We start from the raw sequence: 22,261 nt of genomic DNA, 5'->3' as shown, positions 1-22,261 counted from the left end.
TATCCCAACTTTCTGCCTGGAATTTTCCATCTTCAGCCTCTTCTCCTTTGACATGCTTATATAACTGTTTACTTTGGTGATTATTCCCTTAGCTCCTCTCTGTACAAGATGATTTTCCTAAACTTCTTTACTTCCTGCAGGTCCCGAACTCATAATTTGGATTCTTGTTGCCTTTTAAAATAATTATGTCAATCATTTTAAACTGAATTTTGCATTTTTATACCTTATTAGCCAGTTTTCTTGTGGGAATTTATGTTAAGTAAAAATGCTGTTTGTCCTCAGGAAACTCACGTTTCTGTCCAGCTGAAGTTTACTATCCTGAAAATGATCATGTTAGATGTTTTAACCATTAAGCTGCCTTCTGTCTCTGAAGTTGGTTCTGTTGGAAAGATGATCTTGGGGTTAACAGTTATTGCAGAAACATTCAACAAACATGCTTCCTCTGTCACTCTTTCATAGGTGTGTGTATTGTGTTTAACCTGAGAATCATCTAGTATTTTCAGACTCAGGGGTTTCTTATTCTACCTACTTGCATTTTTCCTTTTTCACTTATTTTGATACTTTTTTGTTTTTCCTGCTTCACATTCCAGGCTAAATTTTTCTTGTTTCCATACAGTTTACAGGGACCAGGTGTAAAACATCCTTTCTGCAGGATTCCAAAAAACTCTTAATATATGATACTCCACTAGCACTGTGGGCTTCCCTCATAGCTCAGTTGGTAAAGAATCTACTTGCAATGCAGGAGACCCTGGTTTGATTCCTGGGTCGGGAAGATCTGCTGGAGAAGGGATAGGCTACCCACTCCAGTATTCTTGGGCTTCCCTTGTAGCTCAGCTGGTAAAGAATCTGCCTGCAATGTGGGGGACCTGGGCTTGATCCCTGGGTTGGGAAGATCCCCTGGAGAAGCAAAGACTACCCACTACAGTATTCTGGCCTGAAGACAGTCCATGGGATCACAAAGACACTACTGAGTGATTTTCACTTTCCCTTGCACCACTAACATCGTAACTCATTATCCCAGATATACCATTGGAGTGAAGAAATAGCCAATTTAATTATGAAATATTCATAATAGTTATATTTTAATACCATCCTTTAAAATTATCTTTGTATGTTTCATAATGTACATATAAATGTATCTGGAAACATATGGAAAGTGTATTAGGTATGCTTGCTCAGAAGTTCCTTGTTGTTTGGAATAGTGTGATCAAGAAAGGAGTTTGGAGGCCAGATGTTTGCTTTAAAAAATTCTAACTTTATATTAATATAAATAAAAGTAATATACTCTCATAATAATATAAAACCTAATGATCTTAGGCTTTGTAAACTCATTATTATTGGCCATTACCCTTGTTAATCTGCTCCTTTATGTGTAAAATCATTCTTGCTCTTGTATTAGAGTTCTGTGATTATAGGCAGCAGAACCTTAACTCTGACCCACTTAGGCAATGATACTGAAAATAGCACTGAGTGACATACAAAGTCAAGGGAGAGACTGGGCGATCTGGCCTCCTAGGAAAGGCCTGTGGCATCCCTGGACCTCCAGAACAGCATCACCTGGAGCAGCATCACTTGGGCGAATCCTTAGAGCCTCGACTTCGGGTGACTTGCTCTAGTCACCTCCTGGCCTGTCTCCATTCAAGACTCACATTTCCAAGAGAAAATCTGAATGGTCTGTCTTGGGTCCCGTAATACATCCTAATGAACTTCTCAGCATCTTTCTCCATATATTTCCTGTGGAATGTGGAGGGACGACCCTTTCCTGTCATCCATATCTATAAATTCAAACACCAGGGCATGACTGCTTGCTGAAAAATGCCAATTCTAGCGACATCATCTTTTCTTTATCCCCAGAAAGAAGAAATAACTATGAAATGATTAGTCTGTCACTTTCTTGCCAGAAGCAGAATATTAGATATTTTACTGAATCATGTTTATTTTCTACCCCTTTTACATTTTGCTTAAATGACATTTGAATTCTCACAGAATCTTTATGAAGTTGAAACAGAAATGTTTTCTGAGGGAAAAATAGAATTTTTGATTTTTCATAAATCATTAGAAACTTAGAATAAATTTTAATAGATTTATAATCAATTTTAAATTAAATTTCTTTAAAATCTATTTACTCTTTCTACTTATAAAAATAAATTACTGTACTTGGATACTGTCATAAAAGTCAAGCTTATTTATGCCTTTAATTCATAGAAAAAGACAAGATGAAATGTTTAGATTAACATTTAATTTTTCTGGAAGCTAAAATACTTGGGGAGAGATGTGCATTTTGGAGAAACTCTATTATTCCCTTTCTTCAGATCATCTGTTAGAAATATTCAAGAGAATCTTCAATCTCAGATTAGTTCATCTTCTCTGAATTTCAAGAACAATTTCATGAGGATATTTTTTCTGTTAAATAATAAAATGTTTAAAGGCAAAATTTGAAGGCTTAGATACAGATCCCATTTAGGACAAGGTCCCACTTATTACATTAGTGGAGGAAGTCCTTGAGGGAAAGAATTAATGTGGAACCAAAACGTACCACTTAGGCCTCAGCTCAAGTATATTTCCACCAGTGAAAGGCTCTTTTGACTGAATATGAGCTTTGAATTTTCATGACCTTTGAATTTGATACCTCATCTTGGAGTTTTAAACGTTTTAAACGTCAATTAGTGTCTTTGTTCTACTTGACTTATAAGGTGAACAGCCAGAGCCTAAAACAAATGTGACACCCAGGAGGTACTTTTCAAAGCAAGGATGTCAGGGAGTTAAAGTTCACAATTTGGAACTAACAGAAGGAGAAGAGAGACACAGGTTGAGATGGTTGGATGGCATCACTGACTCAATGGACATGAGTTTCAACAAACTCCAGGAAACAGTGAAGGACAGGGAAGCCTGGTGTGCTGCAGTCCATGGGGTCGCAAAGTGTCGGACATGACTTAGCAACTGAAAAACATGAAGTCCAGAGTGAGGTCAAGGGAAGAAGCATCATGCAGCCAGAGGAGCAGAAGTATGAGCCGTGAGGAGGGAGACTGTACTCCAGATTTTCTTAAGAGCCAGTTATGATTGTATCTAACCAGGTAGAATTGATGGGATGACAAGATTGAAATATTTCGTTAAACTTCCTCATTGTAATCTTTCTGTGTATAGTCTCTATAAAGGAAAATAACTGATCCTATTGATGCTGTTGGTTTAAATATTAATAGATGTGATGGACTGGCCAAAAGTTCATTGAGGTTTTCTTATAACAGCTTATGGAAAAACCTGAGTGAACTTTTTTGGCCAACCCTAATAATTTATTTGAAACTTCCCGTCAGGTGTGATTTGTCCCAAGATGATAGATGGAAAATAATTTTATTTGCATTCACAAGTCACCTGCTATATGTATGCCACCATATGAAACAATCCAGTTCACTAGAATTTAATAGTGGGCTGCTGCTGCTGCTGAGTCGCTTCAGTCATGTCCGACTCTGTGCGACCCCGTGGACGGCAGCCCACCAAGTCCTCTGTCCCTGGGATTCTCCAGGCAAGAATACTGGAGTGGGTTGCCATTTCCTTTTCCAATGCATGCATGCATGCTGAGTCACTTCAGTTGTGTCTGACTCTGTGTGACCCCATGGACAGCAGCCCATCAGGCTCCTCTGTCCATGGGATTCTCTAGGGAAGAATAGTGGAGTGGGTTGCCATTTCCTTCTGCATTAGTAGTGAGAGGAAGGAGCAAAGGGAGCCTACCATTAAAATCAAAACTATGTACAAAAATATGCAATACAGACAAATAGTTTAAAATCTAGAAAGTCAAGGCTGTAGAGATTAGTATAATCTGGAGCAGATGAAGTCAGCATGGGAGAATTTAAGCTTGACATGGGGCTTTAAGTTTGAATAGGTTTGGATACGAGAAATAGGAAATAGGAGGACCGTTGTATGTCTTGGCTATGCAGACATCCTGAGTTCAGATGCCTTAAGGTGAAGTTCAAGTCCAGTGGCAGCTATAAGAGAATCATATTTGTTTGTAAGCAGATTTAGTGCAGTTGAAATCTCCTTGACCTGAGTAATGAATGCAAGAAAGTAAGTCTCGTCTCTTCCTTCCAGGCGTGTCTGCTCAGCTCACCAGCACCTGGCACCGTCGGAACACATCTGTAGGAACGCCGTTTTGGATGGCTCCTGAGGTCAGATAGAGTTTTTTTGAGGGAGACACATGGTGTGTTTGATCCTTTCTGAGTTTCGTTTTCATGCACGCTGTAGCTCCATATGTGTGTTAGAATCTACTGGAAGAAAATGTCAGTTGTGTTGTCTATATGTGAGATATTTGCGTGTGTGAGGAGTGACATGGGAGATGATAAATGGGCTGTGAGCGAATATATGAATACACGAAAGACTGAATGAATAAGTCAGATGAGGTAGAGAGAAACTACAGTGGAATAGCACAGGTTTGAATTGCAGGTCCACTTACCTGCAAATTTTTGTCAATAAATATAGTGCCTATATTGTCATTTTACAGTTTTTCTTTTTTTATTGAAGTATAGGTGATATACAATGTGTTTCTGCTGTACAGCAAAGTGATTAAGTTATACATATATATGTTCTTTTTCATATTCTTTTTCATTATAGGTTATTACAAGGTATTGAGTATAATTCCCTGTTCTGTACAGTCGGAGAAGGCAATGGCACCCCACTCCAGTACTCTTGCCTGCTAAATCCCATGGACAGAGGGGCCTGGTGGGCTGTAGTCCATGGGGTCACCAAGAGTCAGATACGACTGAGTGACTTCACTTTCACTTTTCACTTTCATGCATTGGAGAAGGAAATGGCAACCCACTCCAGTGTTCTTGCCTGGATGGGGGAGCCTGGTGGGCTGCCGTCTATGGGGTCGCAGAGAGTTGGACACGACTAAAGTGACTTAGCAGCAGCAGCAGTACAGTAGAATCTTGTGGTTTATTCCTTTTATACATAGTAGTTTGTATCTACTAATCCCCAATCTCATTTTACAGATCTTTAAATTAACTAAGTATGGGGAAAAGTTTGTGTTTAATCAGAGCTCACAATGTATGGATTCAAAAGAACCAGGGTTTGAGACCTGGTTCTAGCCAAACTGTTTCAGCTTCCTGCCCTTGGGTGAGTCATATATCAGTTTCTCTGTTTTTGAGGCAGAGATAGAAGTACGTGGATTTTCAACTGTCAGGAGATTGGAACCCTTAACCCATGTATTTCTCAGGGGTGAGCTATACTCACCTTATGTTTTCATTAAATATACTTTTTATTGGAATATAATTGCATTATAATGCTGTGCTTCTGCTGTACAACGAAGTGAATTAGCTGTATGTATACATATACCTCCCTCTTGAGCCTCCTTCCAACCCCTGCTTCCCCATCCCAACCCTTTAGGTCATCACAGAGTGCCCAGCTGAGCTCCCTGTACTATACGATAGGTTCTCATTAGTTATTTATTTTGTACACAGTAGTGTACATGTCAATCCCAAGCTCCCAGTTCATCCCACCTTACATTTCCTCTGCTGTGTCCACATGTACCTTCTCTAAGTCTGCATCTCTATTCCTGCCCTGAAAATAGATTCATCTGTACCACTTTTGTAGATTCCACATATATGCATTAATATCTTTCTGACTTACTTCACTCTGTGTGACAGACCCTAGGTCTATCACATCTCTACAGATGACCCAACTTTGTTCTTTTTAATGGCTAATATTCCATTGTATGGGCTTCTCCGATATCTCAGTGGTAGAGAATCTGCCTACAATGCAGGAGACGCAGGAGACCTGGGTTCGATCCCTGGGTCCAGAAGATCCCCTGGAGGAGGGCATGGCAACCCACTCCAGTATTCTTACCCGGAGATTCCCATGGACAGAGATGCCTTGCGGCCATGGTCCATGGGGTCACAAAGAGTTGGACATGACTGAGTGACTGAACGCATATTTAGTACATAGCATATTCCATATTAAAAAACAGAGACATTACTTTGGCAACAAAGGTCCATCTAGTCAAGGCTATGGTTTTTCCAGTGGTCATGTATGGATGTGAGAGTTGGATTGCAAAGAAAGCTGAGCACCGAAGAATTGATGCTTTTGAACTGTGGTGTTGGAGAAGACTCTTGAGAGTCCCTTGGACTGCAAGGAGATCCAACCAGTCCATTCTAAGGAGATCAGTCCTGGGTGTTCATTGGAAAGACTGATGCTGAAGCTGAAACTCCAATACTTTGGCCACCTCATGTGAAGAGTTGACTCATTGGAAAACACTCTGATGCTGGAAGGGATTGGGGGCAAGAGGAGAAGGGGACGACAGAGGATGAGATGCCTCGATGGCATTACAGACTTGGTGGACGTGAGTTTGAGTGAACTCCGGGAGTTGGTGATGAACAGGGAGGCCTGGCATGCTGCGATTCATGGGGTCGCAGAGTCGGACACGACTGAGTGACTGAACTGAACTGAACTGACCTCATCTTTATTCATTCTTCTGTCAGTGGACATCTAGGTTGCACATGTCTCTGTTAATGATATTTAGATTTTGTTTTTAAGTTGGATAGAAATATAAAAGTGCCTTTTTTGTTGTTCAGTTGCTCAGTCTTGTCTGACTCTTTGCGACCCCATGGACTGCAACATGCCAGGCTTATCTGCTCTTAACCATCTCCTGGAGTCTGCTTAAACTCATGTCCATTGAGACAGTGAAATCATCCAACCATCTCATCCTCTGTCATCCCGTTCTCCTTCTGCCTTCAGTCTTTCCCAGCATCAGGGTCTTTTCCAATGAGGTGGTCTTCACATCAGGTGGCCAAAGTATTGGAGTTTCAGCTTCAGCTTCAGTCCTTTCAATGAATATTCAGGGTTGATTTCCTTTAGGATTGACTCGTTTGATTTCCTTACTGTCCAAGGGACTCTCAAGAGTCTTCTCTAGCACCGCAGTTCAAAAGCATCAATTCTTTGGTGCTTAGCCTTTTTTATTGTCCAGTTCTCACATCCATACATGACTACCGGAAAAACTATAGCCTTGAGTATACGGACCTTTGTCGGCAAAATAGTCATTTCTGCTTTTTAATACGCTGTCTAGATTTGTCATTGTTTTTCTTCCAAGGAGCAAGCGTCTTCTAATTTCATGGCTGCCGTCACCATCTGCAGTGATTTTGGAGCCCAAGAAAATAAAGTCTCTTACTGTTTTCCATTCTTTCCCCATCTATTTGCCATGAAGTGGTGGGAGCAGATACCGTGATCTCCGTATTTTGAATGTTGAGTTTTCAGCCAGCTTTTCACTCTCTTCTTTCACTTTCATCAACAGGCTGTTTAAATTCCTCTTTGCCTTCTGCCATAAGGGTCATGTCATCTGCATATCTGAGGTTATTGATATTTCTCCCCGCAATCTTGATTCTAGCTTGTACTTCATTCAGCACAGCATTTCACATGATGTAGTCTGTATATAAGTTAAATAAGCAGGATGACAATATACAGCCTTGACTTTATTTAAAATCAGATGTGGGCTTTTAACCTATATTTATAGTAGGTCCTATGTTGATTGTCTCTGCTTAGGGCCACATCACACCTCGAAGATTCTTTTGAGCATAACCTGTGGGAAGATGTAAAAAACTGCTAAAATAGTTGAGAAAAAGTTTTCTAGAGTTACATCTTTTCTCCACAGTCACTTTAATGTTAATGCTTTTAATCCTTTTAGTTATATTTATCAGTAAAGAACATTTATGTTTGAAAACTCTGCCGTCTTTGGGAAAAGCTCTGCTATTTGCCTACATCTTTCTAGAGAGTGACAGGAAGAGAAGTAATTTAAATACTACATTAATATTGCAAAATCATAGAATTAAATTTGCTGGAGGATTAAGTCCTGGTGTGCTGTTCCTATGTTGATACTAATTCAATTACTACTTGCAAAAAAAGTTAAAATGTAAGTGTATTGTAAAATATGGAGAAATGATAAATTATCTTAAACTTTAAAAATAAAATATGTGTAGACTGTATAGTCATATAAGCAAAAACAAAATTGAATAAAAGAATTTCCAATGTGGGTTTTTTTCTTCAATTCTGATATATTACTAGTGTTTTAAAAGCTTGTGAAAAGTTTAAAAATAAGAAATTAATAACATCTAGCTGTAATACCAAGCTTTATATCTTATCTACATATATGAATAATTACTATAATAAATACTATAATATAACTATGATTTCTATTAAATAATTAATAGTCTAGTTTTATATATATATTTTTAAATTTTATTTTATTTTTAAATTTTACATAATTGTATTAGTTTTGCCAAATATCAAAATGAATCTGCCACAGGTATACATGTGTTCCCCATCCTGAACCCTCCTCCCTCCTCCCTCCCCATACCATCCCTCTGGGTCGTCCCAGTGCACTAGCCCCAAGCATCCAGTATCGAGTATCGACCCTGGACTGGCAACTCGTTTCTTACATGATATTTTACATGTTTCAATATCATTCTCCCAAATCTTCCCACCCTCTCCCTCTCCCACAGAGTCCATAAGACTGTTCTATACATCAGTGTCTCTTTTGTTGTCTCGTACATCGGGTTATTGTTACCATCTTTCTAAATTCCATATATATGCGTTAGTATACTGTATTGATGTTTTTCCTTCTGGCTTACTTCACTCTGTATAATAGGCTCCAGTTTCATCCACCTCATTAGAACTAATTCAAATGTATTCTTTTTAATGGCTGAGTAATACTGCATTGTGTATATGTACCACAGCTTTCTTATCCATTCATCTGCTGATGGACATCTAGGTTGCTTCATTTATAGTAACAAAGCCATTATTATATTTTAAGTTTGTCATTTAGTAAAAACTATTTTGATTAGTAGATCTTAGAAGCACTCTATGAGTAAAGTTAATATTTTTATCTAAAATATAACTATTAGAGTAATAAATGAGTTAATAATTAAAATTAATACTCCTTACTATGCAATTATTAGACAGTCGTTTTACTGATAAGTCATTATTTACTAATAATAAGCCTGCTGCTGCTAAGTTGCTGCTAAATCATTTCAGTCGTGTCTGACTCTATGTGACCGCAGCCCACCAGGCTCCCCTGTCCCTGGGATTCTCCAGGTAAGGACACTGGAGTGGGTTGCCATTTCCTTCTCCAATGCATGAAAGTGAAAAGTGAAAGTGAAATCGCTCAGTCGTGTCTGACCCTCAGCGACTCCATGGACTGCAGCCTACCAGGCTCCTCCGTCCATGGGATTTTCCAGGCAAGAGTGGTGGAGTGGGGTGCCATTGCCTTCTCCCATTAATAAGCCTACTGTAGCACAGACACGGTTTGAAAGTGCTTTCCTGCTCAGACAACCAATAATATATAAAAGAGAAAGGTTCATTGTGGTCTTTTCAAATTATCCTATAGATATATGTTTAACATTTTGTGCATATTATATTCATTTAGCATTTGCCAACTTTTGAGTGATTGGCAATACTTCAGTAAATTTCCGCTTACCTAGAATTGTTGAAGAATGTGTTTTGAATAATCAACTATTTAGTTAATGAAGACATCGCATAAATACCAGCTCTTTGTTATTCAGGTCTAATTTCTAAGAATTAGAAAACAACAAGGTAAACAAGGTTGTTTAAATCAATTATAAGTTGAAAAGTGGTATTCTTGATTTGACATCCTTTTCAATTAAATTCTAGACCAAAGGTAGCATTTGTTTATTATGTAAAGCCATCCTTCCCAGAATATGTGTGTTTCATGGTGAAGGGGAGACAGTGGCTGTGATAGGTTACCATGTAACTTATTGTACAAGCCAGGACAATTTGGAGAGTGAACCGGGAAGGTATTTATAATGAGTCTAGGGAAGTGAGCGTAAACTAAGAATGTCATGGGTACATTGTGCCCACTGTGCCAGCATAGGGATGTTTTAATGTGTTAAATTTGATGTTAAGTGGAGTCAGAAAGGTGAAACCCTATTCCAGACAGGATCTTAGATTTCTTTCATCTCATTTCATATTACTGTAATTTAATGATAAGAAGTCTAACCTGCCATCATCCCCAGATTATGTTTTATTTATCTCGTGAGTTGGCATTCACAACATGCAAAAATTTTTTTCTTGTTCTTCAATGACATCCTGTGATTAGTGGAATTTTAAAAAACCTGATTGTAGCTTAACAGAGACTGCCGACAAAGGTCAGTATAGTCAAGGCTATGGTTTTTCCAGTAGTCATGTATGGATGTGAGAACTGGACCATAAAGAAGGCTAAGTGCCGAAGAATCGACGCTTTTGAACTGTGGTGCTCGAGAAGACTCTTGAGAGTCCCTTGGACTGCAAGGAGATAAAACCAGTCAATCCTAAAGGAAATTAACCTTAAATATTCATTGGAAGGACTGATGCTGAAGCTGAAGCTCCAGTACTTTGGCCACCTGATGTGAAGAGCCACCTCATTGGAAAAGACCCTGATTCTGGGAGAGATTGAAGGCAGGAGGAAAAGGGAGAGACAGAGGATGAGATGGTTAGATAGCATCACCAACTCAATGGACATGAGTTTGAGCAAACTCGGGGAGATAGTAAAGGATAGGAACCCTGGTGTGCTGTAGTCCATGGGGTCACAAAGAGTCAGACACAACTGAGCAACTGCACAACAACAGGATTTACTGTCTAGTGTGCTCCCAGGTAACTACTAACATCTTATCAATGTTTATTTTTATCCAGTTATTTTTCTCTTGTTGATGGCATAAGCCTTTTTGTATTTCTCCACACTTGTCGCATTTTTGCCTTCAAGTTGTCAAAAAAGATGGAGGCCATATACCTAGGCTTCCCGCAAGCTTATTTTTCTTTGTATCCTTCAATTTTTGTTAAAGATGTGTTCTTTATCTTTGCCAAGATGAATGACTGTATTTACTAATCAAATGTTTATCAGATGATTATCATTGCACAAGTTTAAGCTGTATGTTTGATCCCATCCCTTCCCATTAGGTATACTTTTTCATTCCCCTTTCTGTTTTGCATTTTCAAAAATACTTTTTTTTTCATAGACTTCTTCCCTTATTGTTTTCAATCCTGCTAAGATATTCTGCATTCTTAGAATAAAACTGCTGCTACTAATCATAATTTGAGGTTTTACTTCCCCATGTTACTGCCTTGGCTGGGAGCTCTCAAAGCTCATGAGTTTGAATACTTACACATCATTCTAAGCATTTTCCTATGTGCTTATTGAAGTTGTAAGCTTCCTTTTTCTTTCATTTTCTACTAGGTGATTGCATGTGAACAGCAACTGGATACAACTTACGATGCCAGATGTGACACGTGGTCCCTGGGGATCACGGCCATTGAGCTGGGGGATGGAGATCCTCCACTAGCTGACCTGCATCCCATGAGAGCACTTTTCAAAATACCCAGGTCAGAGGGCTCTCACGTGGGTCCAGTACCTGCCAATTTTCTCTCTTCCTCCAGCCACTGAATCCTTGTCAAGCTCTTCATGGAAATATCCAGATATATTCCAACAGGTTGGGAGCAGAGTGGCCTGGAATATCATTCTGCTTCTTTCAAGACACTGTTTTTGTACCGTAGTTTTATTTTCCCTGGTCTAAGTACAAGAGCTTTCTTTTGGTATTGTGTTTTTTTTTTTTTTTTTCTTTAGCAAGGATTTGAGCTTGGAAAACAGCACTTCCTATCACTCTTGATTCACTCCCAGATTCGTCAGTGAGACTCCCTGGTCCACAGTCCGTGTAACAGTAATGTGCTCTGTTCTGCTTTTATCAATCTAACAATTTTTTATTACTTGCTAACACTTCCCTTTCTTTAGAGCTTTAAAATGATAGTATTAATAAAGTTAGAAGTAGAATTTTTGATAAAATAATAATGATTTTAAATATGTTAGTGTTTTGAATATGTTAATATAAAACATTAAGCTTAGAAAAATAATCTCTTTGGAGCCAGGAAGGCACTTTCCTGTGTAGACACTTCCCCTTTTATATGTGTTGTCAGATTTTCCCTCTTGCTTATCACTAATTAAATACTGTGTATGTTTTGGTTAGTTCCTAGATATTTCAGAAAACGGACATGAAAAGACTGCCTATTTTTATTATACATGTATTATCTTTTAAAGACTTTCTTTTCAAAATATTATTTATTTTTTATTTTTGGTTGCATTGGATCTTCATTGCTGTGCATGGACTTTCTCTAGTTGCGAAAAACAGGGGCCAGTCTCTAGTTGTGGTGCTCAGGTTTCTCATTGTGGTGGCTTCCGTTTTTGAGGAACGTGGACTCTAGGGCACGTGGGTTTCAGTAGCTGCAGCCCGAGGACTCAGTAGTTGTGGCTCGTGCATTAGTTGCTCTGCAGCATGTGGAATCTTCCTGGACCAGGGATGAAACTCATGTCCCTTGCATTGGCAGGTGGATTCTTATCCACTGTATGACCAGGGAAATCCTAAAGACTTTCTTATGGATTTTGCCTGCTATCTTAATTTTAATGAAATGCACAGAGAGGGCCTATGGGAACATGGGTCCAGGGTGGAGAGATGAGGTATGCTAAAATTTGTTCCTACACTCTCCATTAAATAAATTGTGGGATCCTAATGCCTGTAGAACATTGAATCATATGTAAAAGCCTGGTCGGGGGTGGTTCCAGTCCGAAAGAAATAATGCCAATATGACCTATTCATTTCCAAATAGATCTATTTAGAATATTTGGCATGGAATTAAATTAGTGTAAAACATTCAAATTTGTTTTTAAGTTTACCTTGTAATTTTCTGTCCTGCCTGTATTTACTGAGTTATAATACCTTAAATATATATCATCCTTTCCATAACAATTTCAATGTATCTCTAAGGTTTTACTGTTTATAAAATATATTGCTTATTAATAAGTGGGGCTTCCCAGGTAGCACTAGTAGTAAAGAACCTGCCTACCAATGCAGGAGATGTAAGAGATGCAGGTTCAATATCTGAGTCAGAAGATCTCTGGAGGAGGGCATGGCAACCGATTCCAGTATTCTTACTTGGAGAATACCATAGACAGAGGAGCCTCACAGGCTACGGTCCATAGGGTCGCACAGAGTCAGACATTACTGAAGCAACTTAGCACACACAGAAAGTGTGGAAATGAGATTACAGAAAAAGAGCAGAAAACCTGCTTTGTATCAGGTCTAAGGCATTTCATTAAATTTGAGGAAAACCAACAGAATCTGTATATCCTAATTCCTGTTGTCATTCTGTATGTGAGATGAAGCACTGTTTTCCCTGAGCTATTTAAATTATGGTTTAAATGAACATAGTTAGCCCAGGGTTATTACTCTTAATGATGATGCCACATGAAGGAGGGATGCTACTGTCGATCTATATGGTACCTGTGAGCAAGGCACCTCTGGAAACTGCACCATCTCAGTTGTTTCTTATTCCTTGTGCCGCCAGTATATCTTTAAAATAGAGTTCTAAGAATACTGACTGAAGAAATAATTAGGAAAAAAGGAGGATCTGTAAAGCTACCTAGTTCTGAATGTTCTAAAATCATCAAAATCTTGCTCTACTCAAAGCAAACCAGTAAATCTCTTAGAAGAGTTTTTCAGAACAAGAAGCCAAGCAAAATTGTTGGAGAAAAGAATTACTTCTTTTAATGTGCAAATCAGCAATCTTCAGATAGTCCTAAGGATTGTAAAATGAGCTTTCAGTGTGATCTAGTGGATGAGTAGCTGCACTTTTCTTTAATGAGCCTGTACAGACTGTACATTAATTTCATTTTAAGCTATTTAAGGAGTAAAGCAGAGCTGAAGACAAAGTATTTCCATTCCACTAATGAAAACAAAGAGCTGTTGGAATTAACATAAAGCGGTACTTCAGGATATTCAACTATCACGGTTATCGTGGTTGATCAGTGTTGCTTGATTACAGTTAGAGATCAGCCTCATTTTCAGATGATGTTCCTTTGTGTTCATGAACATCACAAAAAAGAAAAGATTTGTTCAGCTTAAAATGAAAGGAATTAATAACAGAATCTTGCAGTGGCATTCAGAGCTTTATTGCCAATCATATTTTCCAGTTCCTTACTTTTGTAATCTTGTTTCTGGCCATCTACCCAAGTAACAACAGAACAAGTCATAAAGGCACTCTTCTATAAAGGCCTCTCTGCTAAGGTTTCTTGCATATTCTGAATAATCCTCCTTTCCAGTCACCTTTGTGTCTCCTGAACATCAGAGATTTTTGTAGGACTCAAAGTAAAAAAATCTTTGCCCCAGGAGCCATTGTTTCTAATCAGCTAAGTATTTATGTTTTCCTCTAGGGCTCTCAGTTCAAAGTAAGAAGGTTCTTTCGAAGAAAAAAAGAAAGATCAGCTGGGAAAAAAATAGGTATATTATGTGCTTTCAGAGAAGCAAGAGACCTGTCATTCCATATAAAGAATGATTAATAACTAATTATCTGTCTTTGAATTGGAAAATGATGGTAATACTTGATTATACCTGGCAGGATTTGAATGCAGTGATGCATTAGTCTGTCCAGTCCTGCCTATTAATTTTGTCCTGCCTGGCCAATGTGTACTATCCAACCTTGTATCTTATTTTTCTAGGAATCCACCCCCAAAACTGAGGCAACCTGAGATATGGTCAGCAGAATTCAATGACTTCATCAGCAAGTGAGTAACAATAGAGATTTTTCTTTTTATTATTATTATTATTATTTTGATTTTGATGTGGGCCATTCCAGGTGGCACTAGTGGTAAAGAACCCAGCTGCCAATGCAGGAGACTTAAGAGCCCCAGGTTCGATCCCAGAGTCAGGAAGGTTCCCTGGAGGAGGGTATGGCAACCCACTCCAGTATTCTTGCCTGGAAATCCCATGGACAGAGAAGCCTAGCAAGCTACAGTCCATAGGGTCACACAGAGTCAGACATGACTGAAGCGATTTAGCAGACACACATTTTTAATGTCCTTATTGAACTTATTACAATATTGCTTCTGTTCTGTGTTTTGGTTTGTTTTGTTTTTTTTTTTTTGCCAGGAAGCATGTGGGATCTTAGCTTCTCTACCAGGGATCGAACCCACACCCCCTGCATTTGAAGACAAAGTTTAACCATTGGACCACCAGGAGAGTCCTTAGAGTCTTTTAGAGGAGTCAAAGAAATTCCATCGTGCTCTATGACTTTGAGATGGGCCTTTTATAATCATTCCTCCAAGCTTCTGACTCTCCTCTTTATCTATTAAATAACCCTAGAGGTTCCCATGATCTTCATCAAAACAAGCATTTGTAGTGTCTTCTGAATGTTCAGTGAACTTATTATTGTTTCAATAATGATCTCAGGGTCACATTCATTCTATCGATGACTGTGCTTCTGCAGACGTTGCATCACCCATGAATGCTTTCTTCTGTCCACTTGCCTTTTGCAATCTTGCCCTTAGCATCTCCCACCTTCTTACCAATCATATAGTCAGTCAGTTATTTAGCCCTTCAGTTATCTGCATCACTAATTCTTATCACAGCCAGGGAGTTTTCATTACACTTGGTAAGTCAGATAATCATACAGATAAAATCTTAGATGTTTGAAAATAACTTTTAATTTGACAGATGTTTAGTATAAATGCAGTGCCTCCAGACAACTGAGCAGAAGCTATGCATCAGCTATTTCTAAATCTGTCCATGAAATTTTTTCACAGTCTTTCTCATGACTTCACCTTGAAAAAATAAGGGAAGGGATGACTGAAGGTTTTGAATGGGAGAGAAGGGGTCATTAAGCTTGAATGTGTCAAACTTCACTCAGAAAATGTAAAAAGGGAAAAAAAGTAGAGGAACTAATCACCTTTGTCACATTGAAATTGCTGGTTTTCATACCAAGAATATCTGCTTGTTTCTATAAAGGTAAGAGGCTGATTTAAGGGTTATGCAAACACAAGAAAGTGGCAATGTTTTTTCTTTTAGTTTCTACTTAACTAATCATTGCTACATATGTACTACACACTGCATAATATTTAATGAACTGCAGCCCAATTCCTTATATCTCATAGGAGAATCGTTGGTAACTTTGAAGTGTTCCCCACGACTTGTAGTCATGACTCATGTGGGCAGATCCTTCCATGCGGATCCGTTAATGCAGCTTGGTGACTTTGACATATTCCATACAGTTTCACCTTTGAGAAGCATTTCCTCTTATCCTTCAGGCAGTTAGGTCTCTGCCCGGGAAGCTCTTCCTGTCCTTGGTTCCTCTTCCTCTAATACCATTTCTTCTTTTATTTCACTCCCTGTTTAGAGATCTTGCTCCCTAAATAGACAGTAAACAACTCCAGGGCACCACATGTGCCTTACTTTTCATTCTAAGTCCAGTGGCTGGCACACAGCAGTTTAACTGTTAAGGTTTTACCTGAATAAAATAATCTCCAATGTGATTAATCTCAGTACATAGATACAAGTGTTGCAGGTGGCAGAAATTGACACATTGTGCTAAACTAAATGAAAACTAAAAGCATATCTTATTTTGAGACATTGTTATCCTTATTCTTTAGCATCTTTTAGCATCCCTGGGTAGTATCTCTTTGTGTTTGTAAGCTAAGTTGCTAGTGTCTGACTGTTTGCAACCCTGTGGGCTGTAGCCCACTAGGCTCCTCTATCCATGGCGATTCTCCAGGCAAGAATACTGGAGTGGGTTGCCGTGCCCTCCTACAGGGGGTCTTCCTGACCCAGGGATCGAACCCTTGTCTCGGGCATCTCCTGTATTAGCAGGTGGGTTCTTTACCGCTAGCACCATCGTGGAAGCCAGTATTTGTTTAGTTAATTCCAGTAGAATAAATTGCCAAATTCTCATACCAGAAGGATTAACAATACAGATAAGAAGTGGCATGGATCAGGTCAGGCTTGGGTTCCTTTTTGTTTTTTTCTATCCTCAAATGACAGCCCCACCCTGACCAGTTTCCTCATAACCATAGATCCTCAAAATCTCAGGACTGAAAGAGTACGCAGAACATGAATTCTTCTTGAACAGGGTGCGCTGAGAAGCCAATCAGTAATCCCTTGATAAAAATAATCTTACTTCCCAATGCTGCCCATTCCATCTTCTGTCAAAAAGTTCGCTCTTATATGGACCAGAAATCTATCTCTCTTTTAATTCTACCCATCGATCCTAACTTTTTTGTTTCCTTGCCTTGAAAACTAGTCTTAACTCCTCTTTCCAACATCTGAAGGCAGCTGATTAAACATCCGATGTTTGTTCCAGGGTTCCTCCTGTGATGCTGTTTCAGGTGCTCTCACCTGGTTGATCCTATCAAGAGGTATGATACACATTAGTATGTGTACTCTAGGACCTCAAAGCCCATCCACTGACATGGGATTTAAACATCCTCAGTGCATAAGCCAGAGAATGCAATGGCAAACCCACTCCAGTACTCTTGCCTGGAAAATCCCATGGACGGAGGAGTCTGGTAGGCTGCAGTCCATGGGGTTGCGAAGAGTCGGACACGACTGAGTGACTTCACTTTCACTTTTCACTTTCATGCATTGGAGAAGGAAATGACAACCCACTCCAGTGTTCTTGCCTGGAGAATCCCAGGGACGGCGGGCCCTGCTGGGCTGCCGTCTATGGGGTCGCACAGAATCGGACACGACTAAAGTGACTTAGCAGCAGCAGCAGTGCATAAGCCCTTGCACATGGGTTAGTAGTTTTATCACGTAGAAAGAAACAGATAAATTGAAAAACCTTTAAAAGCGTTAGTGAAGGGAGACTGAAAAGTTTGTTGTAATTTTAGATAAGCATTAAAACTGTAATGACTTCATTGTTGTTTATCTTTCGCTAAAAGAGACTTGGCAGTGGAGACTGAGTTCAATTAGCACTCTGCAGTAATGCTTGCTAGGAGGCAAGGAAAGTAGAATTTAGATGAAAGTTGGTTTCACTACAGCATAATCGCCCACAGATGTGTGCACTTTCACAGACATTAATTCCTCAGATTTCAGTTTTAACATTTTTTTGAGATATGTTTCTTGGGCTGAGCATCAACGAAGAACATCATTCCTTTGTGTTAGAGTAGTTTTTAGGACTGTGAATAATAAATTCAAAACTTTTAACTTATCTAATAATTGCATGTTCCTTTCTGCCAGTGCAGGTGTTTGACTAAGGATTATGAAAAGCGTCCAACAGTGTCAGATCTTTTACAGCATACATTCATTACTCAAGTTGAAGGCAAAGATGCGATGTTACAAAAACAACTCACAGAATTCATTGGCATTTATCAGTGCACAGGAGGCACAGAAAAGGCCAGGTAATCAAATAATATTTTGACTCCAAAAGTCCAAAGATCATTTAAAGAGTCTGACTGCTTTATAATCCAATGGTTGTTAAGGTGAGGAAAGAACTTCCTGGTTTAATTCTTTCAGTTCACTGGTTGTGGTTTGGAGATAAGGTAGTATTTGCATGAAGAGTAAATGTCTCAAGTTGAATTGCATCCTGATATTGGGAATATTACTGGCAGCATTTTTTAAACAACTTCTTCATAACAAAGGATATAAACTTCAATAGGTGATTAGTATTGGCTTATATTTTCTTGTATTTTTCTCCTCTTCTGTGAAGTAAGATACCTTATATTTGAGATTTAAAAATGAACATAACACTTGAAAAATTTTTTTGACATTATTATTTTTGGTATCATTTTCTCTGGTTGAATTATATTCAAAAGTCATTTTTAATGATCTATTATGTACAGTTTTCATAATTTTGACTATTTTTACAGCTTATAGATAGTATATGTATTTATTTTATGGAGTTTAGAAGATACATAGAAGTATACAACATAAAATCAATTATAAAATTTAAATCTATACCTTCTAGTATCTTATTATTGGAAATACATTTAAAAACAAAATTGAAATATATATGTCCTGGAGCTTGCCTTCTTTCACTGGCTAGTGAAAGAATATTCATATCTTTAAATATCCTTCTACCACAAATTAAACATTTTTAAATTTTATATTGAGTATAGTTGATTAACAATGATGTTTTAGTTTCAAGTATACAGGAAGGTGGTTCAATTATACATATACATGTATGTATTCTTTTTCAAGTTCTTTTCTCATTCAGGTTATTACACAATATTGAGGAGAGTTCCCTGTGCTATTCAGAAGATCCTTGTTATCTATTTTAAATATAACGATGTGTACATGTCAATCCCAAACTGCTATAATCATCCCACTTGTCCCAACATATGTGATTTTTAAACCACAGTACAAGGCAAATTTGAGGCACATTTCAAAGGATTAACAAATGAAAGATGAATTTAAAAAATTGTCCAAACTTTTAGTGCTACAAGTGCCTGGTTCAGGCTGTCAATTATTTATTTAAGTGTGGGACTTTATGTAATGTACATGCACTAGAATGGGATTTTGATTTTACCAAAAGAAAAGAAAAGAAGGAAGCAGAAAAATCAATAGGAAATAATAACAGGGTTCTTTCACTGCAATACAATACATCGCCCAATTTTACTTTCTATTTTCTGGGCAAGATAATTTTCCTCTAAAGTCTCTGACAATGTCATGGTGAGAATTACTCACCCTTAATACACAGGGCTTCTAAAATGCTATCCTGACTGCTCTCATAATAACTCCTTTTCATTCCCGTCTCCACATGTGTATTTCAAAGAAACTTGCTTCAAACTCAGCCAGTCCAACATGGAGCCTGTGCTGTCCCACCCCAAACTAGTTCTTTGTTCCTTTTATTTTTAGTGGCACCGCCACTCACCCCATAACCACCAGAAATCTCAGGATTATCTTGACGTATTTTTCTCTCCTACTTACATTAACAAGGCTAAATTTCTCACAGCCCCACTCAACCCATTATGAATTGTGATATAGTCCTTGCCACCATAGAAATGATACGTTGAGACAGCATTTGTGTCGTCTCCATATTGACTGAGGCCAACTCAGTCTGGATGAGGTACTCCACACAGGTCTGACAGCTGAAGCAGCTGTAGACTCTGTGCTCTGTGTTCTCTGTCTTGGTCAGACTCTGCCACCAGCTCATGCCTTGATGAGACCTTTTCTCCTGGATTTCGCACAGATAATTCCTTTGCCTCTTATTTTGACCAAAATAAGATACTTAAAAGGGTCTTTCTTTTTAACTTAAAACCAGCATGTACATAACCATTATATAGAGTAGGAAGCTTCAGTCCCTAAAAGGAATAAAAATAATGTTCTGTGAGAGTTTGGAAGAAGCCAGCAGTACCTCCACTGGCAGTGACACCGGGGCTTATCCAGGAAGCAGTCTTTAATCGACACTCAAGAGAGAAGCCAGACTTAATCCTGTGAAAATAGAATTACTGCTAGATGAACATTATTGCTCTAAGGACCAGCTTGAGCAAAATCATGAAAGCAAGGAGAAATACATTTAATCAGAACTGTAAGGAGGAAAATTTAGAAATAGGATTGGAGAGACATGCAGAGACCAGACTACAGAGAGCACTGAAAGTCAGGTTGAGTGAGCGGTTTGACCTGGGTTCCTGACAGCCCTGATAGGGTGGGCCCCGAGGCCCCTGTGTCCTGCTGGGCACCCTCCTGCCATTGGTTCTAAAAGGTGAACTACAGATACACCAAGACAAATTGGGGCAGTAATCTTGAATACCTTTTGCTTTTCCTCCATGTTTCTTCCTGACTTTAAACTACTGTTATTTTTCCAAAAGTGGGGAAGTTGGTCCTTATTATGTTTAATTATCAAAGCATTTAGTGGCTATTGTTGGATATTTTGAAATGATGAGCCTATTGACATAAACACTTATTTCTGTATTTTTGTGGGATGTTTTAGTTGGTGTGTGTGAGAGAGTGTGCATGCATGCGTGTGCATGTTTCTAAGTACATGTTTCTAAGTACATTTGATTTTGAAAAATTCAAATCTCATTTTGGCCAAAATAAGGGGTTGAACAAATTTTCCTTGGAAGATCTAGGAGAAGAGGTCTCATCAAGGCATGAGCTGATGGCTGTGTCCATTCAAGATCAATAACCTGAAAAGAGACTGATAATGTCAGTAATGTAGTAAGCTGGGAATGTAGTAAGCTCCCATCTAGGACCAGAAAATTTAGAAAAGAAATCATCACTTCTCCTTCCCAACCTGAGATATCTTCTTATGCCTTTCTTCACCACTTCCCCCTTCTGGAAAAGCTCCTAAATAAGGGCTGAATAGCTTTTAAACTTGGTCACCAGGAACTTTATAAGGAATAGATGATTGAATCATTACTCCCTGGAAGACCACTATGAGCATATTTGTTCCTAAGGAGTAATAAATAAATTCAAATAAACAGGATAGGCAGTTGCTCACAAGCTTTTCTATTTTACAATGCAACATTCAAAAAACTAAGATCATGGCATCTGGTCCCATCACTTAATGGCAAATAGATGGGGAGACAATGGAAACAGTGACAGACTTTATTTTGTTGGGCTCCAAAATCACTGCAGATGGTGACTGCAGCCATAAAATTAAGAGATGCTTGCTCCTTGGAAGAAAAGCTATGACAAACCTAGACAGTATGTTTAAAAGCAGGGACATTACTTTGCTGACAAAGGTCCATCTAGTCAAAGCTATGGTTTTTCCAGTAGTCATGTATGGATGTGAGAGTTGGACCATAAAGAAAGCTCAGTGCTGAAGAATTGATGCTTTTGAACTGTAGTGTTGGAGAAGACTCTTGAGAGTCCCTTGGACTGCAAGGAGATCCAACCAGTCAATCCTAAATTTCCCTAAATTCAGGAAATCAGTCCTGAATGTTCATTGGAAGGACTGATGCTGAAGCTCCAATATTTTGGCCACCTGATGCAAAGAACGGATTCATTGGAAAAGACCTTGATGCTGGGAAAGATTGAAGGTGGGGGCAAAAGGGGAGGACAGAGGATGAGATGGTTGGATGGCATCACCGACTCGATGGACATGAGTTTGAGCAAGCTCCGGGAGTTGGTGATGGACAGGGAAGCCTGGTGTGCTGCAGTCCATGACGTCACAAAGAGCTAGACACAACTGAGTGACTGAAGTGATCTTCTCCTTTCCTGAGTTCTTTCATTAGTCTCTTAGGTAGATAAATGTCATCATCTCATGGTAATTTTCAGAAAGCCTCCAACCCCTAGCTTCTTGCCTCTTGAACTTGAAGCCTAGTTTAGCTAGGCAAAATATACTTAGGTTAGTGTTTCTTTTCCTGGAAGTATTACATACATTGTTCCACCATCTCTTAGGCAGTGTGTATTGCTGTTGTAAGAACCAAGGCAGTGACATTTCTCCCTTTGCTCCTGGGGCTGCTTCTGCACAGTGCCCATAAGGTTTTCATAATTTTGCCCACCTGTGTCTTCTTGTCAGTCTTTCCATA

The 22,261-nt window shown here is 38.8% G+C and overlaps 1 protein-coding gene across 1 annotated transcript in view; it reads left to right on the top strand.

Annotated features, from left to right (window-relative positions):
- The window catches only part of MYO3A (myosin IIIA), a 170,222-nt gene that overhangs the window by 44,252 nt on the left and 103,709 nt on the right, over nt 1-22,261 (top strand). The window contains exons 7-10 of the mRNA XM_086331215.1: nt 4,084-4,160; nt 11,207-11,352; nt 14,516-14,581; nt 18,032-18,187. Coding sequence (XP_086187341.1) covers nt 4,084-4,160; nt 11,207-11,352; nt 14,516-14,581; nt 18,032-18,187 — 445 coding nt within the window. The remainder of the gene's footprint in view (nt 1-4,083; nt 4,161-11,206; nt 11,353-14,515; nt 14,582-18,031; nt 18,188-22,261) is intronic.

This window comes from Bos grunniens, chromosome 13, assembly GCF_055505025.1.
Source record: "Bos grunniens cultivar Pamir isolate PY7600 chromosome 13, Bosgru_T2T1.0, whole genome shotgun sequence".
In the NCBI taxonomy this organism is placed as follows: Eukaryota; Metazoa; Chordata; class Mammalia; order Artiodactyla; family Bovidae; genus Bos; species Bos grunniens.
The sequence above is the reverse complement of the archived record's forward strand: the minus strand, read 5'-3'. Positions and strand labels throughout refer to the sequence as shown.